Below are 20,218 nucleotides of genomic sequence, written 5' to 3' on the forward strand. Positions count from 1 at the left end.
TGTCACTCTTTGAGACTTCTTCTCTCACCACTAAAATCTTTATACCAGTCCCTACCTGCTCATGGGCATTTTAATGACCATCTACTTATATCAGACATCACGACCCTGCCCAGGTCTTGCCGATTCCTTCTGACCATTTCCAAGCACTGCTCTTTGGAGGACTTCCCTCCAGCTATTGTCTTTTTCTCAATTTTACAAAAGCCAGATTCTTGCTGGGCCTAGATTCAGGGTCAAGACAACCCAGAGATGTAACATCTGTTCTTAAGTTCCCACAAAACATGTGCTGTTAGGTTCCCACAAAGGGTCAGGACAACACTGGCTTTGTGAAACACACTAGCAGAGTTCAACACTTCCTTACTTTCCTCTGCATCTCTGACAGGCACAGCCTTATTGACTGTCCCCCTAGACGGAAACCTCATTAAATTATGTCATTCTGGTTCTTGCCATGCATGGGCTCTGCTCTGGAAACACTCTAACAGCCCTGCTCTAGACAGTGGGTCTAAGAGTCCTGGGAAGCAACTCTCTAGCTCTACCACCCTTGTGGTGCCAATAACCTCCGGTTCCTTATCTGAGAAACACAAAAGCAGCGATGCTAACCATCCTGCTTATTTACAAGTTGGAGACCATAGACCAGCCTTATGAGAAATGTAAGCAAGGCTCGCAATAGAGCCATGGTTCTTAACCTGGAGTCGTGATCCCTCTAGGAGGGTCAAACAACCCTTTCATAGGGGTCTAATAAGACCACCGGAAAACACATATATTAATACTACAATTTATAACCGTAGCAAAATTACAGTTATGGTGTAGCAATGAAAATCTTATGGTTGTGGATCAGCACAACATGAGGAAGAGTATTAAAGGGTTGTAGCATTAAGAAGGTTGGGAACCCCTGCTGTAGAGCAGCAAGCTCGTGTTAGTTATGACGACATACATAAGACATCTTTGTAAACTTTGAAGTGCTATTTTAAAAGTCTATGATCTCACACACACTGTCAGGTTTTAGCACAATCTTCCACGTCATATGCTCTTAAAGGGAAATATCAAAATAAAGAGATAATGGGGGCCTGTCCTCTTGCGGAGTTTGATGGGACCATGCACAGTCATCTCTTTCTCTACTTGAACTTTTATGCCTTAGGAAATCCTGTCCAGGTGTCCACAGGTCTAAAATGAATGCATTAAGAGAATTTTGAAAAACAAAGTTGTGTGTTTTCCAGTGCGGCTGAGTAGCCAGCTTATGAAGGATTTTCATCAGTTTGGGTCCTATCAAGGGTAGAAGGAAGCTGGAGACAGGCATGTCCTCTCGCAGGTGCCAACGGGCAAAACAGTAGGAAGTGCACACGGGTAACCCCGGGTTACGCAGTCATTGTGCCAAGCTTTGTAACTATACAATTTTGGCTAATGCTTCCAGCTCTCTGATACAGCTGCTATCATCCCAGGAAGAAATTTCAGATTCGGAGAGGTTAAGTGACTTTGTCCAAGATGACACCGGAAGTGAAAGACAGGATCTAAGCTGGGGTCTTTGTTCTTTCTAAAATGATTCCTCTTAACTAGCGTGCTGACAATGAAGCAAACATGGTCCTGGGGGCCTCCTGGTCCACTCATCTCCTGCCCCTTGACCAGGCAAGAGGGGCAGGGAAACTCATCAATAATAACACCATCCTAGGAACAAATAACCCTTCCTTCAAAAATGGGCTTACACTCCTTCTGTGTATGGGCACGGCCACAGGCCCTCAGGATGTAAGGTCAGTGGTTGGGGAAACAGTTGCATGAATTTGTAAGCTCTGAGTTAAATACACACACACACACACACACACACACACACACACACACACGCACGCGCACACACATGTGCATAAATAAGAGCATACTAAAGGGGTATGAGAAAGACAAAGTTTGGAGTCCTTTGATGTCCAGATGAGAAAGAAGGAGAGGTTACCTGGAGACTCCTGCGCAGTATATAGAGCTGCTTTCACTAGAGTGCTGCAGAGCTCTGGCCGCAGCTTCTGGGCAAGGCCAGGCAAGCCAGAGAAGTTGGGAACAAAAAAGGTGAAGTTATCCTTGGGACTACTCGCGATCTCCCTGAGTTCAACCTGAGCTGCGTATTTGACCCCAATAGCATATAGCAAGATTCCAGCTCTCCTGAGAGCCTCGGCAGGTTCGCGAATGTGGTCCTCAGCTAGACCACTGCTCACCACTACCGCCACCTGAGGCACCCCTTGGCTTGCCCGGCTCCCGGCTCCTTCCTGGAAGTGATGCTCTAGGATGAACTGCAGGGCCTGGCCCATCCTGTTGCCTCCGGGCTTAAACTGAAGTCCACGGATGTGTTTCAACACATCGCTTTTGCGGTGATAGGCCGAAAGCAGGAACTCGGAAGTAGGTGTATCGCCGTACAGGGCCAGACTCACACGGATGTTCTCTCTGCCGACTTGCAAAGTGTTTGCCAATATATACAAGAAGTTCCGCACACTGTGGGCATGCTGGGAGTTGATGCTGGTGTGGACCAGAAACACAATGTCTCCCACAGAGGCCTCCCTGCAGACTTCAAAAGAGAGTTACCTTGAGTTAAGAGGTACACATTGACAACTACCAGCTGAGAGCCAGTTTCATCGCAGTGCCCGCAGTGCCCTCCTCTTCACGGGTGTGCTGGCGCAGCCGTTTGATGGCAGACAGCCCAGACACAACTCTTTCCTTTGCCCCCCATGCTTACCGTCTATCCTTGCTCACTTGCCATCTTCCCCTCCTCTCCTCAGACATGTGACCCTCTAATTGGGTCCCACACCAGGTTCTCTAGACTCCCTGCACACTTAATAAGAAAACCCAGCTTTCTGCCAGTACTGGGCACTGTTAGAAAACACGCAGACCTCCTTTATGTGGTGGTCTGACCCACGTAGAGGGCTTGACCCGCATACCCCTCTAGCTGCCACAATGGCTGCAGTTAATGGCTCACATCTATGTCTGATAAGAAGAAAGGAAGTGGGAGAGAAAAGATAACATTTACAAGAGCCGGATGGTGGTGGCACAGGCCTTTAATCCCAGTACTGGGGAGGCAGAGGCAGATGGATTTCTGAGTTCGAGGCCAGCCTGGTCTACAGGTGAGTTCCAGGACAGCCAGGGCTACACAGAGAAACCCTGTCTGGGAAAAAAAAAAAAAAAAAAAAAAAGATGATTAAGGGCTGGAGAGATGGCTCAGTGGTTAGGAGCATTGACTGCTCTTCTGAAGGTCCTGAGTTCAATTCCCAGCAACCACATGATGGCTCACAACCATCTGTAATAAGATCTGACGCCCTCTTCTGGTGTGTCTGAAGACAGTTATAGTGTACTCATGAAATAAATAAATAAATCTTTAAAAAAAATCATTTACAAGGAAGGAACCCTGCTATTGCAGCAGCAGCATATGGTGTTGCCACAGCATATGTGTGGAGGTCAGAGGACAACTAAATAGTCACTTCTCCCCTTCCACCTTCACGTGGGTTCACCAGACTTGCACCATTGGCAAATGCCTTTACCCACTGAGCCATCTTGTGAGCCCAAGGAAGGAACTCTTGAACAATCATGAAAACAAACAAAGAAATTAAAACTTTAGAACCAGAAACTATTGTAAGCAATACACTAGTGCAGCCACTAGCCACGCGTGATCATTGCGCTCTAGGGACACGGCTAGTACGAAGGAGAAATAGGGCTCTGACGTTCATTGCCTTTTCATCCTGACACGATCAAATAGTGACAACAGACTATGAGTACACTACTCCGATGGGCACAGGCAGCTAGTAGACACAGTGTCTAAGACATCTCATTCACCCAGGGGTGGCACTACCCACTGTGGGATGGGCCCACCCATATCAGCCATCAATCAAGAAAATATACAACGAGCTTGTCCACAGGCTGATCTGGTAGTGACATTTCTCAACTGAGATTCCCACTTCCAAAATGACTGTAACCTGTGTCAAGCTGACATAAAACTGACCGGCTCAGAATGACCGATGGCATTCCTTCAAAGAGCTACACAGAGCCCAGCCCTTCCAACATCCAACCCATAAAAGTTAAATTATAAGCCCATACAGTAGAAAGCAAAGACTCAAGACAAGCAGAAACAGAGAACAACTGTGGGGAACTTGGTAAGAATCCAAGGACATCAAAGCCCTGCGTCTCTTCTGGAGTCCTAGGGCACACCTTGTAGAAGTTTGCCTGACTTTGGCAGTAAGCCAATTGGAGTCTAACGGTAGAAAGGGCAGACAGGGAGGACACCTTGGGCCTTCGGAACTGGGGCCCTTGGGCTTTTGTACTGGGAAGGGAGGATTCTGCAACAAGTGCAGAAACGTCTAATCGGTGTCTGCCCGGGTCATGGCTAATCTTGGTTGTCAACCTGACTACATCTGGAATCAGCTAAAACCAAGAAGCTGGGCATGCCCTAGGGTATTTTCTCGATTGGATAATTTGAGGTGAGAAGACCCACCCTAAATCTGGGCCACACCTTCTGGAGGCAGCCCATATAGAAGGATGTGGAAGAAGGAAGCTTTTGCCTTTTTTGCCTGCTTGCTCTCACTCTTGCTGGCAAGTTCATCTATCCTGCTTCTGAGTCATTTCTCCCTGACCAATAACTCTCTAGGACCCTCCAGGACTCCAGCACCAGATCGAGACTGCAGAGACATCCAGTCTCATAGACTGAAAAACCTCCATATTCACAGACTTGCCATCAGGAGACTGCATTGCTGGACTGCTGGGACCACAGCCTGCAAGCCACTCTCACGTGTCCTGTTTTAATAGATACACATTCATTCTATCCACACACCTCACACAGGAGCAAACACAACCAGGAAGCTTTCCCTGGTCCTTCTATGCTGAAGAAACCACCTCTGACTGGAGCCTAATTTTTCCCAGCAAGTAGTGGTTCTACCATGAGAAGCCACTTTATACTGTCCTCATCCTGTCTCCCTTGTTCTCTCCAGCTTCATAAGGTATTTGAAACATGACAGGGCTTGTTGTTGGAGCTCTGTTCACCAGAAGGGAAGACAGAGCCAAGAGAAAAATGGAAAGACCTTGGGAGTTTTCTACCAAATGACAGTCTGTGCAGGAGCACTTGAGTATTCCAACCTCAGTGGTGTCTCAGTGGGGCTTCAGGTCACTCAGTGGGGCTTCAGATCACTCAGTGGGACCTCAGGTCACTCAGTCTATGCTCCCTTGACAAGACATTCATCTTGAAAACTCCACACAGCCTATTAAAAATGGCTGCCAAACGGGCTGGGGGCACGACTCAAGTCAGTAAAGTATTTGAAACCAAAAGGTCCTGAGTTCACATCCTCAGCACCTGTGTAGAAACGGGGTGCAGCAGAGCAGTGCACACCTGTAAACCCAGCCCAAGGGAGGGAGGCAGAGACAGGTGGATCCCTGGAGTACACTGGCGGGTCACCCTACCCAAATTAAGCTCTGGCTTCAGTGAGAGACCTTCACTCAAAAAATAAGGTGGAAAGTGATTGAAGGAGGCACACCTCTAACATCCGCATGCACACATGTGTGCACAAGCATCCAAAAGCACACATGAACACACCTCTATGTAGACCACGTGAACATACACATATACACATAAAGACCACAAGAAATTACAGAAGCATCACCAGTGCTGGCCAAAGCACCCACCTCATGATGACAATCACCTCAGAGCAGCTCTGTTGTGGAGACATCACTAGTACTGGCCAAAGCACCCACCTCATGATGACAATCACCTCAGAGCAGCTCTGTCATGAAGACATCACTAGCGCTGGCCAAAGCACCCACCTCACGATGACAATCACATCAGAGCAGCTCTATCGTGGAGACAATGCAGAGCATGCAACTCTTCCAAGGCCCTATTACACGGGCTTCTTAAAGCCTGGCAATACGTTATGATGCATGGTGCTTTAAATACACCTATTTGTCTAACCACTTGGGGTTAAGTATTTAAAAAAAAAAAATCAAGTACCCGCCCCTCACTTAGTGATTCCAGACTCCAAGAAAATTCTCCTTCAATGAGTCTATTCCTTTTAATGATTATGACGATGGTGCTCTCATTGGGTTTCCTTGTCACTACTACCCCGGCAAGCAAGCATTTGGACTTTTAAAAGTTTTCATGCATTACCAATCCTCTGTGACTTGACGAAGCCCAAACCAGCTGCAAGAGAGATGATCAACCAAAATATCTTCCAAGTTCCCATGCTAGATGTGATCCTAGAGATAAAAGAAAAGAAAGAGGCCTTGTAATTGAAACGTATGTCTTTATTTAAAATGAGTGTATCACATTGTATGCAAGTTAGACCTCAGTACTACTGGAAAAAAAAATTTTGGAAGACAGGATCTCACATAGGTGGGCATGACCATGTAACCTGTAAGCCCAACCTCACCACAGGGGACGGGAGGAAGAGAGAATGATGCTGGGGCCTCACTGCCCGGCCAGTCTAGCCAAAATGGCAAGTGTTGGGCCATTGAGAAACCCGGAAAAACAAAAAACAAAAACAAAAGGTTGAAGAGCCAGCAAGAGAGTTCAGTGGGTAAAGCTACTTGCTCCCAAGCCCGACAATCCGAGTTCAATCCTTGAAACCCACATGACAAAGGGAGAAAACTGACACTAGAAAGTTAGTTATCTCTGACTACCACAGTTGTACCATAGCACATGAGTGCACACAACAAACAAACATACACACTAAATAAGTAAAGTAATGTGGAAATATGAGGAAGATACCCTCACATCAACCTCTGTCCTCTATACATGTCTATGTAGGCAAGTACACCCAATATGACACACAAACATGTAAAATGATAATGATGGTGATGGTGATGGTGGTGGTGGTGGTGGTGGTGGTGGTGGTGGTGGTAGTGGTGGTAGTGACGACGACAATGACGATGACAATGATGATGATAAACCTCACCACATTGCTTCAATTGTGTAAGAAAAATGACCCCAGTAGTCTGATCAGGAAGAATTCTGTAAACACTGGTGTGTACACCTCAGACTTGCTGTTGAAAGTTGTGCAGATGTGGATTGTGGATGGGAGAAGCCTATGGGAGGGGGAATGCAGAACTCCCACTTCACACACTGAATTCATTTGGTGGAGCATAAACATTTCTGGGTGATTTTACTTGTATTTTTATACAAGAGTTAGATGACCCGATAAACATTTGCAGCATTCAGAATTTGTCTAATATCTTAGAGGACATCTGTCTGGTGAAAATAAGCTTAGCCAGAACATATTTTATATTCCCTGGAAGGAACACAAAATAACCTCTTCCCCCTGAGCTTGGACCTATGTCCAACAGCATCCATAAAAGTTATCAAGTCTCAAGTCTATTATTCTCTGACTGTAAGAACAGTGCAGTGACCACATGGGATGTGAGGCTCCAGACAGAGAAGGTGACATCTCACCTTTATGCTCTTAGCCCATCAATCTCACAACCATCAAACTCTGGAAGATAGGTTGTTTGAGTTTCAATCACAAATCCACTAAATGGTGCATCTTGGGCAAATTGTATTTCTTCTCTGTGCCTTAATTTCCCCAATAGCACCTACTCATAGTGTTGTAATCAAGATTGAGTGAATCCATCCTTATAAAAACATTTTACCCATGAAAATTGCAAGGAAAGATGAGCCAGAATAAATTCATAGATCACCCTCACATTTTGTAATAACATATGATATTTCATTCCTAACACCCAGGAAACCAGAGGAAAGGAGCAGAGATCTAGGCTAGCGTGGGCTAACAGCAAATTCTTGTCTCAAAATAAGGAAATAATTAGCCACCCAGGAGTTGTTAAGACAGAAAAGTGGTCATAAGTGAATTCCAGAACACCCTGGGCTATGGAGTGAGATCTTATGGAAGGAAGGAAAGGAGGGGGGGAGAAAGGAGGAGGGAGGAACAGAGGGAAAGACGGAGGAAAAAAGGAAAGAAAATAAAAAGGTGTACTTCAATATTTTTAATTCTGGAGCTAATAAAGTTATATGTAAAATAAAACCTTCCAAGAAGGTTTTTCATATCCCATTATGTCCTCCTTATTATAAAAAGAAGCTTTTTTGGATAATTGTAAATAAAATCTAGTTAGCAAGTCAACATTTATAAACATTTGACAGCTGTGCATATCTGTGTTAAAAGTCTCATCTATACATTAACGACTTTATTTACATTTTATATGCTATTTCAGGAAGCTATTTGAGTCTGATAATTTGCATTTAAACATGTAGTGTCCTTCCTGGAAGCAAGATATAAAAACCAGTAAATGAAGTGTGATTAGTTTGGGAAAGCAAAGGCTATTGAATCTAATAACAACTAAGGCATTGCAGAAGAAAAAGACTTCTCTCAAAACGCGTTAAACAGTTCACTCACATGAACCCACTGCACTTCAGGTGACCTGGCCAAGACTGAGTCCCCCGGGAGCTGGAGAGATGGCTCAGCATCAGTGAGATGGCTGCTCTTTCAGAGGACCCAGCTTCAGTTCCCAGAATCCACATAGCAGCTCACAACCATGTGTAACTCCAGTCCCCGGGGATCTGACAGCCTCTTCTGTCCCCCACTGTACCACACATACATAGTGCACAGACATGCATGCACACAAAGCACATGAAAATAAAGAGTCTGAGTGCCACTTGGGCTGATAATGTCCCCCACAAATGTCACAGTCTAACAAAACCCCCGTGCATGAGAAACCATCTTTACGTGGTTGGTCAGGGTATCCAAGTGGCTCTTAAAGCTATCAATAGAGCCTATTGCTGTTGCCTGTGGTTGCTTCCCCAAGGTTAAAGGTAGGTCTTATAACTTAAGACATCACACACTCTGAACACAGGACTCAGAAGATTCTAGCTGAATCTGACCTGAGAGCCTGCCGTCTAGCTTCCATAATACCAGAAGGTTCTATGCGAGCTGCCAAGGGAAAAAAACAATCAATAATCATTCTGCACAATCATGATACCTATGAACCACGACAATGACATGGCTGAATATCCCTAAAGATACAACAGTGGCATTCATATACCAGCAGTAACCAACAACCATCTGATTGGACTTAAGATCCAATTAACAGGAAGGAAACCACACCTGAAACTAGAAACCTAGCCAACCATCCAGGACCAGTGAGGTCATGGGTCTTAGACTTAGATACCACTTTTCTAGACAAGCATAATTCCTAACTGCACTCTAAAACCTATCCTTATAGCTACAGAAAACCATAGCTTTCACCCCATGAAAGCTTCTCTTTACAGCACATGTAGACCATAACAGAAACTATTGCAGAAAACCACATAATACAAAGGTCAGCTGGTCATGGGATGCCGGCTACACATCCACCCGACAACGCCTGCCCCTAAGGCTCAGGGAGCGTCACAGAAGAGAGAACAGAGAGATCACAAGATCCAGAGAAACAAGAAGTCTGCAGAGAGATTGTATCTCCTAGAAATAACAGGGAAGCACCCATGATACGCCACCAATATGGCTACCTAACCAAGACCCGAGCAAAGAACTACAGGGAACTAGCAACTGCTGAATGAAGAACTAGTTTCTACCAGGGATGAGCCCCTGATTGGCGATTGAATACAAATTGATCAGCCCTAAAATCGTATACACAAGCAACACTAAGCATAGGTATTTGTGTGTGTGTGTGTGTGTGTGTGTGTGTGTGTGTGTGTGTGTGACAGTAATAAAGAAAAGGGGGCCATTAATTTGAAAGGGAGTAAGGGTGAACTTGCAAGGGGTTAGACGGAGGAAAGAGAAGAAGGGATGTTATGTTATATTTTAATTAAAATGTTAACAAAAGTCCCTCAATATTTCACCAAGGGTGGGGAGGGGCTTACGAGACCCCACCCCTTCCTGAAGGTCTATTGACAGTTGGTGGCTGCTGAAGGAGGGGGTGACGTTTTCTTCTGTGGCGTAGCCACTGAAAAGCAGCCAGTAAGGAAGCTCCCACTTGTGCTCACGCGAGCAACATTAATCAAACTCAGTGGGTCACACACAGATGTGAAAGTAGGAAGGGACCTAAGAAAAATGGTGGAGGGGCTGGGGGTAGGAGAAATGGGTAAAAATAACCGAAGTTCACTATATATATGCACGAAACTGTCAACAAATAAATGAAACTTTGAAAGTTAAAACAATCCACGTTTTTATTATTGTTGTTATTATGCTTGTTATTCACAGTACAGAGGACTGAACCCAGAGCCTGGAGCTATATCCCAACCTGGCAGATTGGTTAATCTTTGATTTTGTTTGTTTGTTTGTTTGGTTGGTTGGTTGGTTGGTTGGTTGGTTGGGTTTTTTGGTGTTTTGAGCCAGGGTCTCAGTATGGTCTCCAACTCAGAGATCTGCCTGCCTCTGCCTCCCAAGTGCTGGGATTAAATGTATGCACCACCACACCCTGCTGGTAGCAACCAGTCTTGAGAGAGTGAAAGTTAAACCAGCTGAATGAATTAAACCAAGCAAAATAAATTAAGTTACACAAAACGAGATACTTCTTTGTCGATGTATCAGCACGTAATCAGTTCCCCTATCCACTGAGCTTCATTCTCAACCCAACAATCTACTTTTAAGAATCAGTCAATCAAAAACTTTCTTTGTTGGGTTCAGAGGTTAAGAGCACTTGCTGCTCTTGCAGAGGACTTGAGTTCAGGTCTCAGTACCCACGCGAGGTGGCTTCTGACCATCTGTAACTCCAGCTCTAGGGGATCCTATGCCTTTAGCATCCACAGGTACCTGAACTCACATGTTCATAGCTACACACAGACACACACATAGAATTAAAATATTTTTTAAATTATTTTGCAACCACCACTAGAACAAATGATTCCACTGGACACATCAAAGGATGCTAAAACCATTGGATAGGGTTTTGTTGAAACACAAGATAACTGTGGAGATTTGAAAGAGATGTTCCCACAAATCCTGGGCATTTGAATAGTCAATCCCAGTTGGTGGCTGTATGGGGAAGATTGGTGGAGGAAGAGCGCCATTGGGTGCAGGCTTTGAGGTTTCAAGAGACACCCGCCATTCCCAGTGTGCACTCTCTGCCCATTTGTGGATGTGCATACTGAGCTCTCACCTGTCCCTGCCCCCCACAACCCACCTCCATGCCCCGTGCCTTTGCTCTGCCATCATGGACTCCAACCCTCGAAAACCATAAGCCCAATTAAACCCTTCCTTTTATAAGCTGCCTTGATCATGGTGTTTTGTCACAGCAATAGAAAATTAACCAAGACAATAATACAATCTCAAAGTATCTCTTTTTTTAAAGTTACAAAGGACAAAAGGAATAACCTTTTTAATGGAGAAAACTGTCAGGCAGACAATCAAATGATAACTTCCATGAAGAAGGATGAGTTCCCCCTGGAACTGTGCGTGAGAAGCTTTACCATTCCTTCTATTTCATTCCTCCCAAGAATCTCATCATGGGGAGATAATTTAAACCACAGTTTAAGGGCAGTCTGAAAACTAATGGCCTGTGTTCCTCCAAGATATTCATATGCTGAGAGACTGAAAATGTTAAATAAACAGTCACAGTATTGGGTATGTGGGCATGTGTGTGAGTGTGTGTGTGTGCAGTGTGTGCATGCACATGTGTGCATGTGAGAGAGAGGGAGAGAGAGAGAGAGAAAGAGAGAGACTATAGTAGTCAAAATTCAGCTTCAAAATACTTGGACAAAATATGCAGTGCAAATGTACACAATTAGTTTAACATCTTTTCCCACTTTCTTTCTACTGTTTTCTATCCTCTGATAATGGTGTGCCCTTCCTCACAGGCTAAGCATAAGCACTGGATCTGGAACTTTCTTACCACATAGACTTGCAGTGTTATACATCTGGACTGTGAGCTCCAGAAAGCAAACGATTGGGAACTGTGAGGAGGTTCACGTGCACACATCACATCAGAACCCAACTGGTATGTCTGGCAGTAAGAACGAACCTAAAGTTCAGCCTACAACGATCGCACAAACACTAACATTCACTTCCTGTGCCCGTTCTCAAGGCTTGGCTTAGACATAAATACAACTTTGTTGTAAAACATTTGAGGGAAGCTGTGTCAAACATCTCAATGACAATTAATGGCCCCTTAGACTCCAAAATCAACAAGATGTAGAATGTCCCACCAGCAAGCAGGGAAAGAGAGGCCAGCACGGCTCTGTAGAGCAATAAGTAGGCACTGATTCCCATGCCATGTGCCAAGCACCTGTGGTAATCCAAAGACTACCGCACAACTGGCGAAGAGTTTAAACTGTTGGAATGGGATGGACCACTAGTAGCTGGCCGAGGTCTTGTCCACATGCTGACTTATCTAAGTCCTTGTGATGCCTGATTCAGACATCAGTTGGGCCATTGGCTGAAAGTGGCATCGGCCTCATGGCCAACTAGAGGTGTCCCCAGCTCACCTCCACACATAAAAACTACCAGAACGATAAATTAGCACTTCCATTTTGATCTGAGTGACTAAGGTAACATGCTGGGGTACAGCTAAGAGAACAGCAGAAGTTCCAGAACACAGAAGTTCAAGATGGTCACTTAGAGATGGGAGGAAGCACCTTGATTCTACATCCTGTTTTCCTAGTCAAAACTAACTTAAACTAGGACACACCTCTCCCTATGGGAAAAAGTGCGGAAGCCCACAGTGGCCCTAAGCAGTGTCCAGGCATCTGTCTTTGTCACTGGAGAGCACTGCGGTCCACATGGCCCTTCAGGAGCTTAGAAAGCATCCTAGAGGTCTAATAGAATAGCTACACTACTCCAGGGAAGGAGCCTACATTGTATTCTGCCACCCAACTGTGACCCAAGCTGCTATTGTCTGTGTCACCTTGAAGTTGAAGCTACTGCTAGAATGTGTCCTGGCCCAGGTGATGTTAATGACCACACCTCTGTCACCAAACCTTTGCCACCATTGCGCCATGCTCACACACATGGTAATGCATTATCCCCACACCAACCTGCCTATTATGGCTCCATGTTCCCTGGGGACAACTTGCAGTCTCCTTCCCAGCCACTTGGCATTGGCCCCTGCTCTTGATTACACAGAACCTAGGCCTGTAAGATGGGCATGATGGTACATACCTATTACCCCAGCACTTGGAGATAAGAGGCAAGGAGTTCAAGGCCAGCCTGGGCTACATAACAAATTTGAGGCCAGCCTGGACTACCTGAGACCAGAAAGGAGTGGGGAGGAAGAAGGGGCAAGAGGAAAGAACCTAGGTGTAAAAGAGCAGTCATATCTTCCCAGTGCCAGATCACCATAGAGCCATGATGATGATGATGATGATGATGATGATGATGATGATGACGATGATGATGATGATGATGATCCACACAAGCAGAGGAGCACTAAAATCCTAGGACCCAAGTTTCCTCCAGAAATGAAGGAAAGGGAAGTGTGGTAAGAACCGCACTGAGCTAACTGTAGCTTTCCATTCAGATGTCAGTCTTGCCACATTCCTGTTTCACGGGTCCCTGCCCATCTCTGAAATGTTCTACACCTTGGGTTTGTCAGTCATCAAATATGAGTGTGTTTTGTTGCCAGCACCACGTGGCAGAGTCAGTGTGAGGACACTGGACCCTCGGAAGGGGACAGATTTGTAAAAAGCTGTGATATTAGAGATGTCCATCACCTTCAAGTGACAATCTACAAAATAAAATCCCCCAAACTGAGTCCTTTCTCATTGGTGGGACAAAACATCAGTATATTTTACTTAAAGAGAAATGCTTTCTTTATATCAAAGGACTGACCACATCTTCCACTCGGTAACTCCAGGAAATAGCAGTATTTTGATGGACTCAAGATTTCAGATTCGAACAGACTTTCTACGGCAGTAGATGTAGGGAGAGAGCCTCCGTACATCAAAATGATTCAGGTGTAGGGTATGACACCACGCACGAGGTACCATGGTCCCCTCAGGGAAATAAGTGCCTTAGCTCTGTGTCTTTTGCAATGACTTTCATTTTTGTCTCAAGAATCTCAGCTTAAGGAAACTTGGTGACATTGAACTACTTTTGGTATCATTTTTGATATCTTAAATAACTTTCTAAAAATGGAATTGGCAAAGCATGCAATCTCATAAACCTACCTGCCGCTGAAAAGAACGAGATATTTCAGTTTCTATCACAAGATTCACTGGGGGTACAAACCCCAGAGAGGTGGTAATTACAAGATAACACAGCTGCCAAGTTTGAGTTCGGGCTTTGCAGATTCATAAAGCATTGTGTATTCCCTCCTCTTTCCTTAGAACCTTCAGAACTCCTTAACACTCACTCATGAACACGCACGCACCTGGCAGGCTCCTTTGGAAGCATGTTCCAGACACCAGCTCACAGGCCACTTCCTCATCCAAGCCTGGAGGGTCACTTGCTCCCTGTGGTACTTTGACTCTGAATCTTGTATGCTTATTTCAATGAATAACTGACATTTGTCAGGTTTTCCTCGTTGTTTATAACACTCAACATCCACAATGGTTCGCTCCTAAATTTGTTCCATTTTTTTCCCCTTAATTAACTTCATGACAACTAAAGTATCCTTGTACAGACCCAAAGCCCTAGCCTTACCCACACACTCCTCCTTCACACATAGGAAATGCTATTGACTCTGCCTTTGAAGGGACCTACCTAGAAATGGCCTAGGTAGGGATGTTAGGGCAAGACAGAATAGTGAAGACAAAGCAGCCACAGGCGACAGTCATCCCTTCCCGCCCTCCTAGCGACAACACGCTGCGTTTGCTGCTGCTGCAGAAGAGACACAGGACTCTACTCCTCCTGGCCAATGACAAGATAAACATCTCCTGGAAGCCCATTTCTGAGACTGGAAACTACCTGACAGTACTCGGTGAGAACAGACTTTGCAAAGGCCACTGAGCTTCATGGGTCAGAGACCAAAACAAACAAAATAATGGCCATTCTGCATTTTGCAGCCCCTGGTTTCTTAGCATCTGAGAATAAATACAAAAAAGAAAGGAAGTAAAGAAGGAAGGAAGGAGAAAGGGAGGAGAGAGAGAGAAAGAGGGGGAGAAGAAGGGAGGGAAAGAGGGAGGGAGGGGAGGAGGGACAATACCTTGCTCTCTTGTGAATACAGTAGAGTAACTCTCTGCCAGGATTTGATGCTTTCATTGGGCTAACTCAATCCTAACAGGTCTCCTCCGTCTCTGTGTTTATTCAGTGAACGGAAACTGAATGACCCAGCATGATGGCACTGGTCACCAACCCTGGTGACCCAAGTCTAATCCTCAGAACCCAGAGGGTCGAAGGAAAGGCTCCATTCAACTCCTCTAAGATGTCCTCTGACCTCCACACATGCACATGACACAAATGATACAAGAATAAATGTTAAGAAATATATAAAAGGATTTTCCAAAAATCATCCAAAAAACTATACATAAAATCAAAATTTTATCAACTTTAAATTTCCTTAGAGTATAAAAAAAATAATCATTTTCTTCAACTCTAGAAAATGCTAACATGTTTAGAACTAAGTGATTAGAATGAAGATCTCTACCATTTAGTTTTAAATTTGCTATAACAACAACAACATGAGCTTGTGGCACAGGCCTGTGACCCTAGCTATTTAGGATTGCTGAAGCAGGAGGATTGCAAGTTCAAGGCCAACCTGAGCAACTTATTAAGAACCTGCCTCACAATAAAAGCTTTAAGGGGCCAGTATGAGTGTAGCTCACTTGGTACAGTTCTATCTCCAGCAGAACCAGAAAATTAAAATAATAATAAACTATGGAATCGAAATTATCAATAGTCTCTGTAAGCTCGATTTTACTGTGCCTTGAAATTTTTATAAAAAATTAAAATTGTTTAACTCACTTGTTCAAATTATGCATGGTAGCTAAGTAGAAAGTTAAATGGTAGTCAGAATATATAACTCCTTAAGAGAAGGTAGGGGAGAGAGCGATCAAAACCTATTATATATATGGAAGAGACTGTCACAGGGGACTGGAGAGATCTCAGTGTTAAAAGCATTGGCTGCTCTTCCAGAGGACCTGTGTTCAGTTCACTGGACTGCATGGCAACTCACAACCCTTGTCTGACCTCCTTGGGCACCAGGCACATAAATGTGGTGCACAGACATACATGCAGGCAAACACTCATACACAGAAAATAAAAATAAACCTTTTTAAAGATGTATATTTTAAGGCGATGGCTGGAGAGATGGCTCTGCAGTTAAGAAAATCAGCTGCTCTTTCAAAGGACCTAGGTTCAGTACCCAGCACCCACAAGGCTGGGTACTGAACCTAGGTTCAGACACCACACTGTCTAAAACTTTAGTTCCAGCGGATCTGATGGGCTCTCCTGGCCTGTGCAACCACCAGGCATGCAAGTGATACACAGATATAAGTGCAAGCAAAACCCTTATACTCATAAAATAAAAATAAATTAAAAAAAGAAACTGTCTCATGACAAAACTTAGACACAGACAGACAGACAGACACACACACACACACACACACACACGAATCCTGATAAGCTGATCATAAGAAAGCCACTCCAGTGTCTAACCCGAGGCTGCCACCACTTCCCCCAGCATGCTCTGCAGAGGACAGCGGTCTTTTACCTGAGTTTCGTATCTGGACTACACCAGTTAAAATCATTGGGTTGTCAGTGCTTTCTTCTCCCCTTGGCTTTATCATCTAACACCAATCTGCAATGTTTAAATCTCCCAGAGCTTGGGTAATCCACAGAACGCATGTCAGACCCCTGCCACACAGGAGGTGAGCCCCACACCACTTCACATCTTGCTCAATAAAAGATCAAAGACTTGCATGTTTCTTCTTACCACAATTTTGCGCTTGAGTTACTTTCGTTCTCAGAGAAGTATTATTTCGGATTCTTCTTCTGGGTCCTTATCCCTGCCTCTACCTCTCTCTGCCCCTTTGCTATCTGAAGTTACTCTTGTCTGTCCCCACATGTCTCTTTCTCTTTGCCTTCGAATAAAAGCAATACTTTTATAGGCCAAGCATAGGTGGCAAGGTACCTGGCCTGTCTGTAAGCCTGGGACTTTGGAGATGAAAGCAGAATGAACAGGAGGCATTCAAGGCTGGCCTCTGTCCCATAGCAAGTTTGAGGCCATCCTAGGCTAGGGTGAAACTCTCAAAAAAAAAAAAAAATCGAAGAAAACAAACAATACAAAGAAAGCTGAAAAGAGGAGAGGAAAAGGAGAGAACATCTATAAAAACAAATGAAAACAATTATGTTCACATCAATATTTGACCAGATTGTGATGTCTGGTGAAACCTAGATTGGGAACAGCATCCAGTTAAGACTTCAGTACGGCTACTTTCAATACAGTTCAATATTACAATGGGGCAGTTACATTCAGTGTGTCAGGTAAAACATGATATTGTGACAAAATTTGAAGATAAACCTATTACAGTCATATTTAAAAACAGCACATCTGTAGAGTCTCACAAACTACTGACTTAGAGCTTTGTTTTGTGTAATTCATAATAAAAGGTATTTTGTGGAGGGAGAGGAATAAAACAAAACAAAGTGTCCATAATAAACTTGCCCCTAGGAAAAAGAGCTGGTTCTTACCTGACAAACCCTAGAGGCTGGCTTCTTCAATCTCTCCTTGCTGTCATCACTCCAAGTCCATGCAAGGCTGGGAATCCCCTAGCACACAGGAAGTCTGAAAGAGCAATGACACGCCAGCTTTCCCAGTGTTTAATACTCTCCAGAGAGGGGCAGAGAGGGGCTATTTATGCTGTGATGCAGGGCCTGCCCTCGTGCATGCTTTATGGCCATTCACCAAAAATGGTCATTGGCCCTGGAAACACCGGCCTTGAAAATGAATACATAAAATACCAGGGAAAACAGTCTCCAAAAAAATAATAACACAAATGAAACCAACTTTTTTTCTATTCTAACTAAACTCTGAGGGGAGAAAAATTTTTCATCACAAGTATTCCTAATTTAATGGTTTTTACTTTACAGGAAGTCTCTAAACTTTTCAAGGTTCTTGAAAGCATCCATTTTTGCATCGTCCATATACCCACACACCCTATAGCAAAGAATCCTATGCATACTTGATCTCTACATGATGATATAATGGATGGATAAAGAAAAAGAATAATAAATTGGACAAGGACAAACAATGCCGGCATTTCTAACACTGTCCTAGGGGATGTCACCATTCATCTTGAAATCTCTAAAAAGAAAACACATGACAATCAGATTAAGGGGCATACAGAATCAAAAGAAATAGATTAGTGTGCACAGGTATGTGTGCATGAGTTAGACTAGATTGTTCGAGTCAATTTTTGCCGCTGTGCTAAACACTATGATCAAAAGCAACTTGGGAAGGAAAGGGTTAATTTCATCTTAGAGTTTATCCTCCTCCATGAAGGGAAGTCAGGGCAGGACCTGAGGAACCTGAAAGCAAGAACTGAATTAGAAACCATGAAGGAATACTACCTACAAGCTTGCTCAGTTGCTGTCTTTTACAGCCCAGAACCACCTGCCTAGGGATGCCACCACCCACAGTGGGCCAAGCCCTCCTATATCAATCTTCAATCAAGAAAATGTCCGACAGACCTGCCTACAGGCCAATCTGATGAAGGCATTTTCTCAGATAAGGTTCCCTCTTCCCAGATAATAGATGGTGCATTGACAAAAAATAACCCGTACAGATTTAAATTGCTTTCATAGAAGATCTAGCAATTGGCTTAAAGGAGAAAGATTTGTTTCTTTCTCACACAGGTTTGGGTTTTATTGTTATGAAAAGACACCATGACCAAGGTAATGTATATAAAGGATGACATTTAATTGGGGCTGGCTTACAGTTTCATAAGTTCAGTCTATTATCATCATGGCAGGAAGCATGACAGCATCCAGGCAGACTTGGTGCTGGAGGGGAGCTGAGAGTTCTACATCTTGGTCTGAAGGGAGCCAGGAAGGGACTCACTTCTGCAAGCAGCCAGGAGAAGGGTACCATTCCACACTGGGCAGAGCCTGAGCAAAGGAGGAGACCCCAAAACCCACCCCTACAATAACACACCTCCTCCAATAAGGCCACACCTCCTAACAGTGCCGTTTCCCATGTGTCAAGCTTATTCGAGCCACCGCAGGTAGGTATTACAGTCAGCATGTGGCTGGCATAGCCCAGTCATTCAGGAACTGAGGCTAAAGTAGACTGCTGTGCTCAAAACCTGGTACCTGAGCCTCTTACAAGCATCACTCAGATAACCAATGAGAAAGAGGAAAGGGCTAAGCCCAGAGACCTCCCCTAGACAAGAAAAGCAGAAGTCCCATGGTTTCCACTCACGTTCTGTTTGTCAAAGAATAGGCACTTACCATATCCAGCTTGTAGCTGGAAGGAAGGAAGAAAGATGTGAGACTTGTTCTCTAGTGAGGCAGCCATGTTTTCAGCTCAGTTCTGTGATCATGTGAGAGCTGCAGGAGGTTAGACAAGGGGCGAGGGAGTTGGATATCATCCCCATTACAGTTTGGACATGTCATTACCACCATTATCTTAGGACCTGAGGGCACATGCTTAGCATGAAGTACTATTTAGTTTCTGGCATAACTATTCGAGAAAATGGGGTCAAATGACGCTTCCTGAAATAAACTGTCACTAGAAAGACAGCCTGTCATTAGGAGAGTTGAATTCTCATTTTGCAATGTTTTTCTTTTCAGACTTGATAAATTTGACAGGAAACCTAAAGAGCCTCCTACACAGAGAATTAGCCCCAAAATGATGGAGCGGTTCATCCTTCATCAGCTAGTCCTTAACCAGCCGTGACATGGGGCTAAGAGGAACAGAATGCTCTTCTTTCTGATTGGGAATAGAGTTACTTAGCATGCAGGTGAGAAGCAGCCATTGCTCATTAAGTGTTCCGAATTCCTGAGAGAAATGAGTTATAGTGCTTAAAATCCCGCCGGTACAGTTAAGCTCAAATACCTAATGTTTGTGTTACCTGCAGACTAGTGCGGCCCTCAGCCTTGGTCCACGAAGCTTCTCAGCCAATGTGATAAATCCGGAGACTCGCGGCTAGTCAAGGTGCTAAGAGTGAGTGAGTGTCTGAGCGTCCAGTTCTGTATTACCTGTCCAGGGCTCAGGGAGCAACCTGGAACCAGGTGATGTGGAAGAGAGCCAGGTTCTCTTATGAATATGACGTGGCCATTGTATTCAAGACTGGGCCTGTCAACACTCAAGCTTGGATCTGGGGATACTCATGATGCCTCACGCTCCTCTTCCCGGGAATTATACCGAATGGCCCTCAGAGGCCGCACATTGAGGA

The 20,218-nt window shown here is 44.4% G+C and overlaps 1 protein-coding gene across 1 annotated transcript in view; it reads right to left on the reverse strand.

The window, feature by feature from the left end:
- LOC116073354 (collagen alpha-4(VI) chain) overlaps positions 1–19,376 on the reverse strand; it is a 122,577-nt gene extending 103,201 nt beyond the window's left edge. Inside the window, exons 1-4 of the mRNA XM_031345192.1 lie at positions 19,272–19,376; positions 17,514–17,607; positions 6,113–6,201; positions 1,937–2,539 (exon numbers count right to left, since the gene is read on the reverse strand). Of these exons, the coding sequence (XP_031201052.1) occupies positions 1,937–2,539; positions 6,113–6,188 (679 nt within the window). The 5' untranslated portion in view covers positions 6,189–6,201; positions 17,514–17,607; positions 19,272–19,376. The remainder of the gene's footprint in view (positions 1–1,936; positions 2,540–6,112; positions 6,202–17,513; positions 17,608–19,271) is intronic.
- Positions 19,377–20,218: the final 842 nt, after the last annotated feature.

The sequence above is a fragment of the Mastomys coucha genome, unplaced genomic scaffold (genome assembly GCF_008632895.1).
Source record: "Mastomys coucha isolate ucsf_1 unplaced genomic scaffold, UCSF_Mcou_1 pScaffold23, whole genome shotgun sequence".
NCBI classification, from domain to species: Eukaryota; Metazoa; Chordata; class Mammalia; order Rodentia; family Muridae; genus Mastomys; species Mastomys coucha.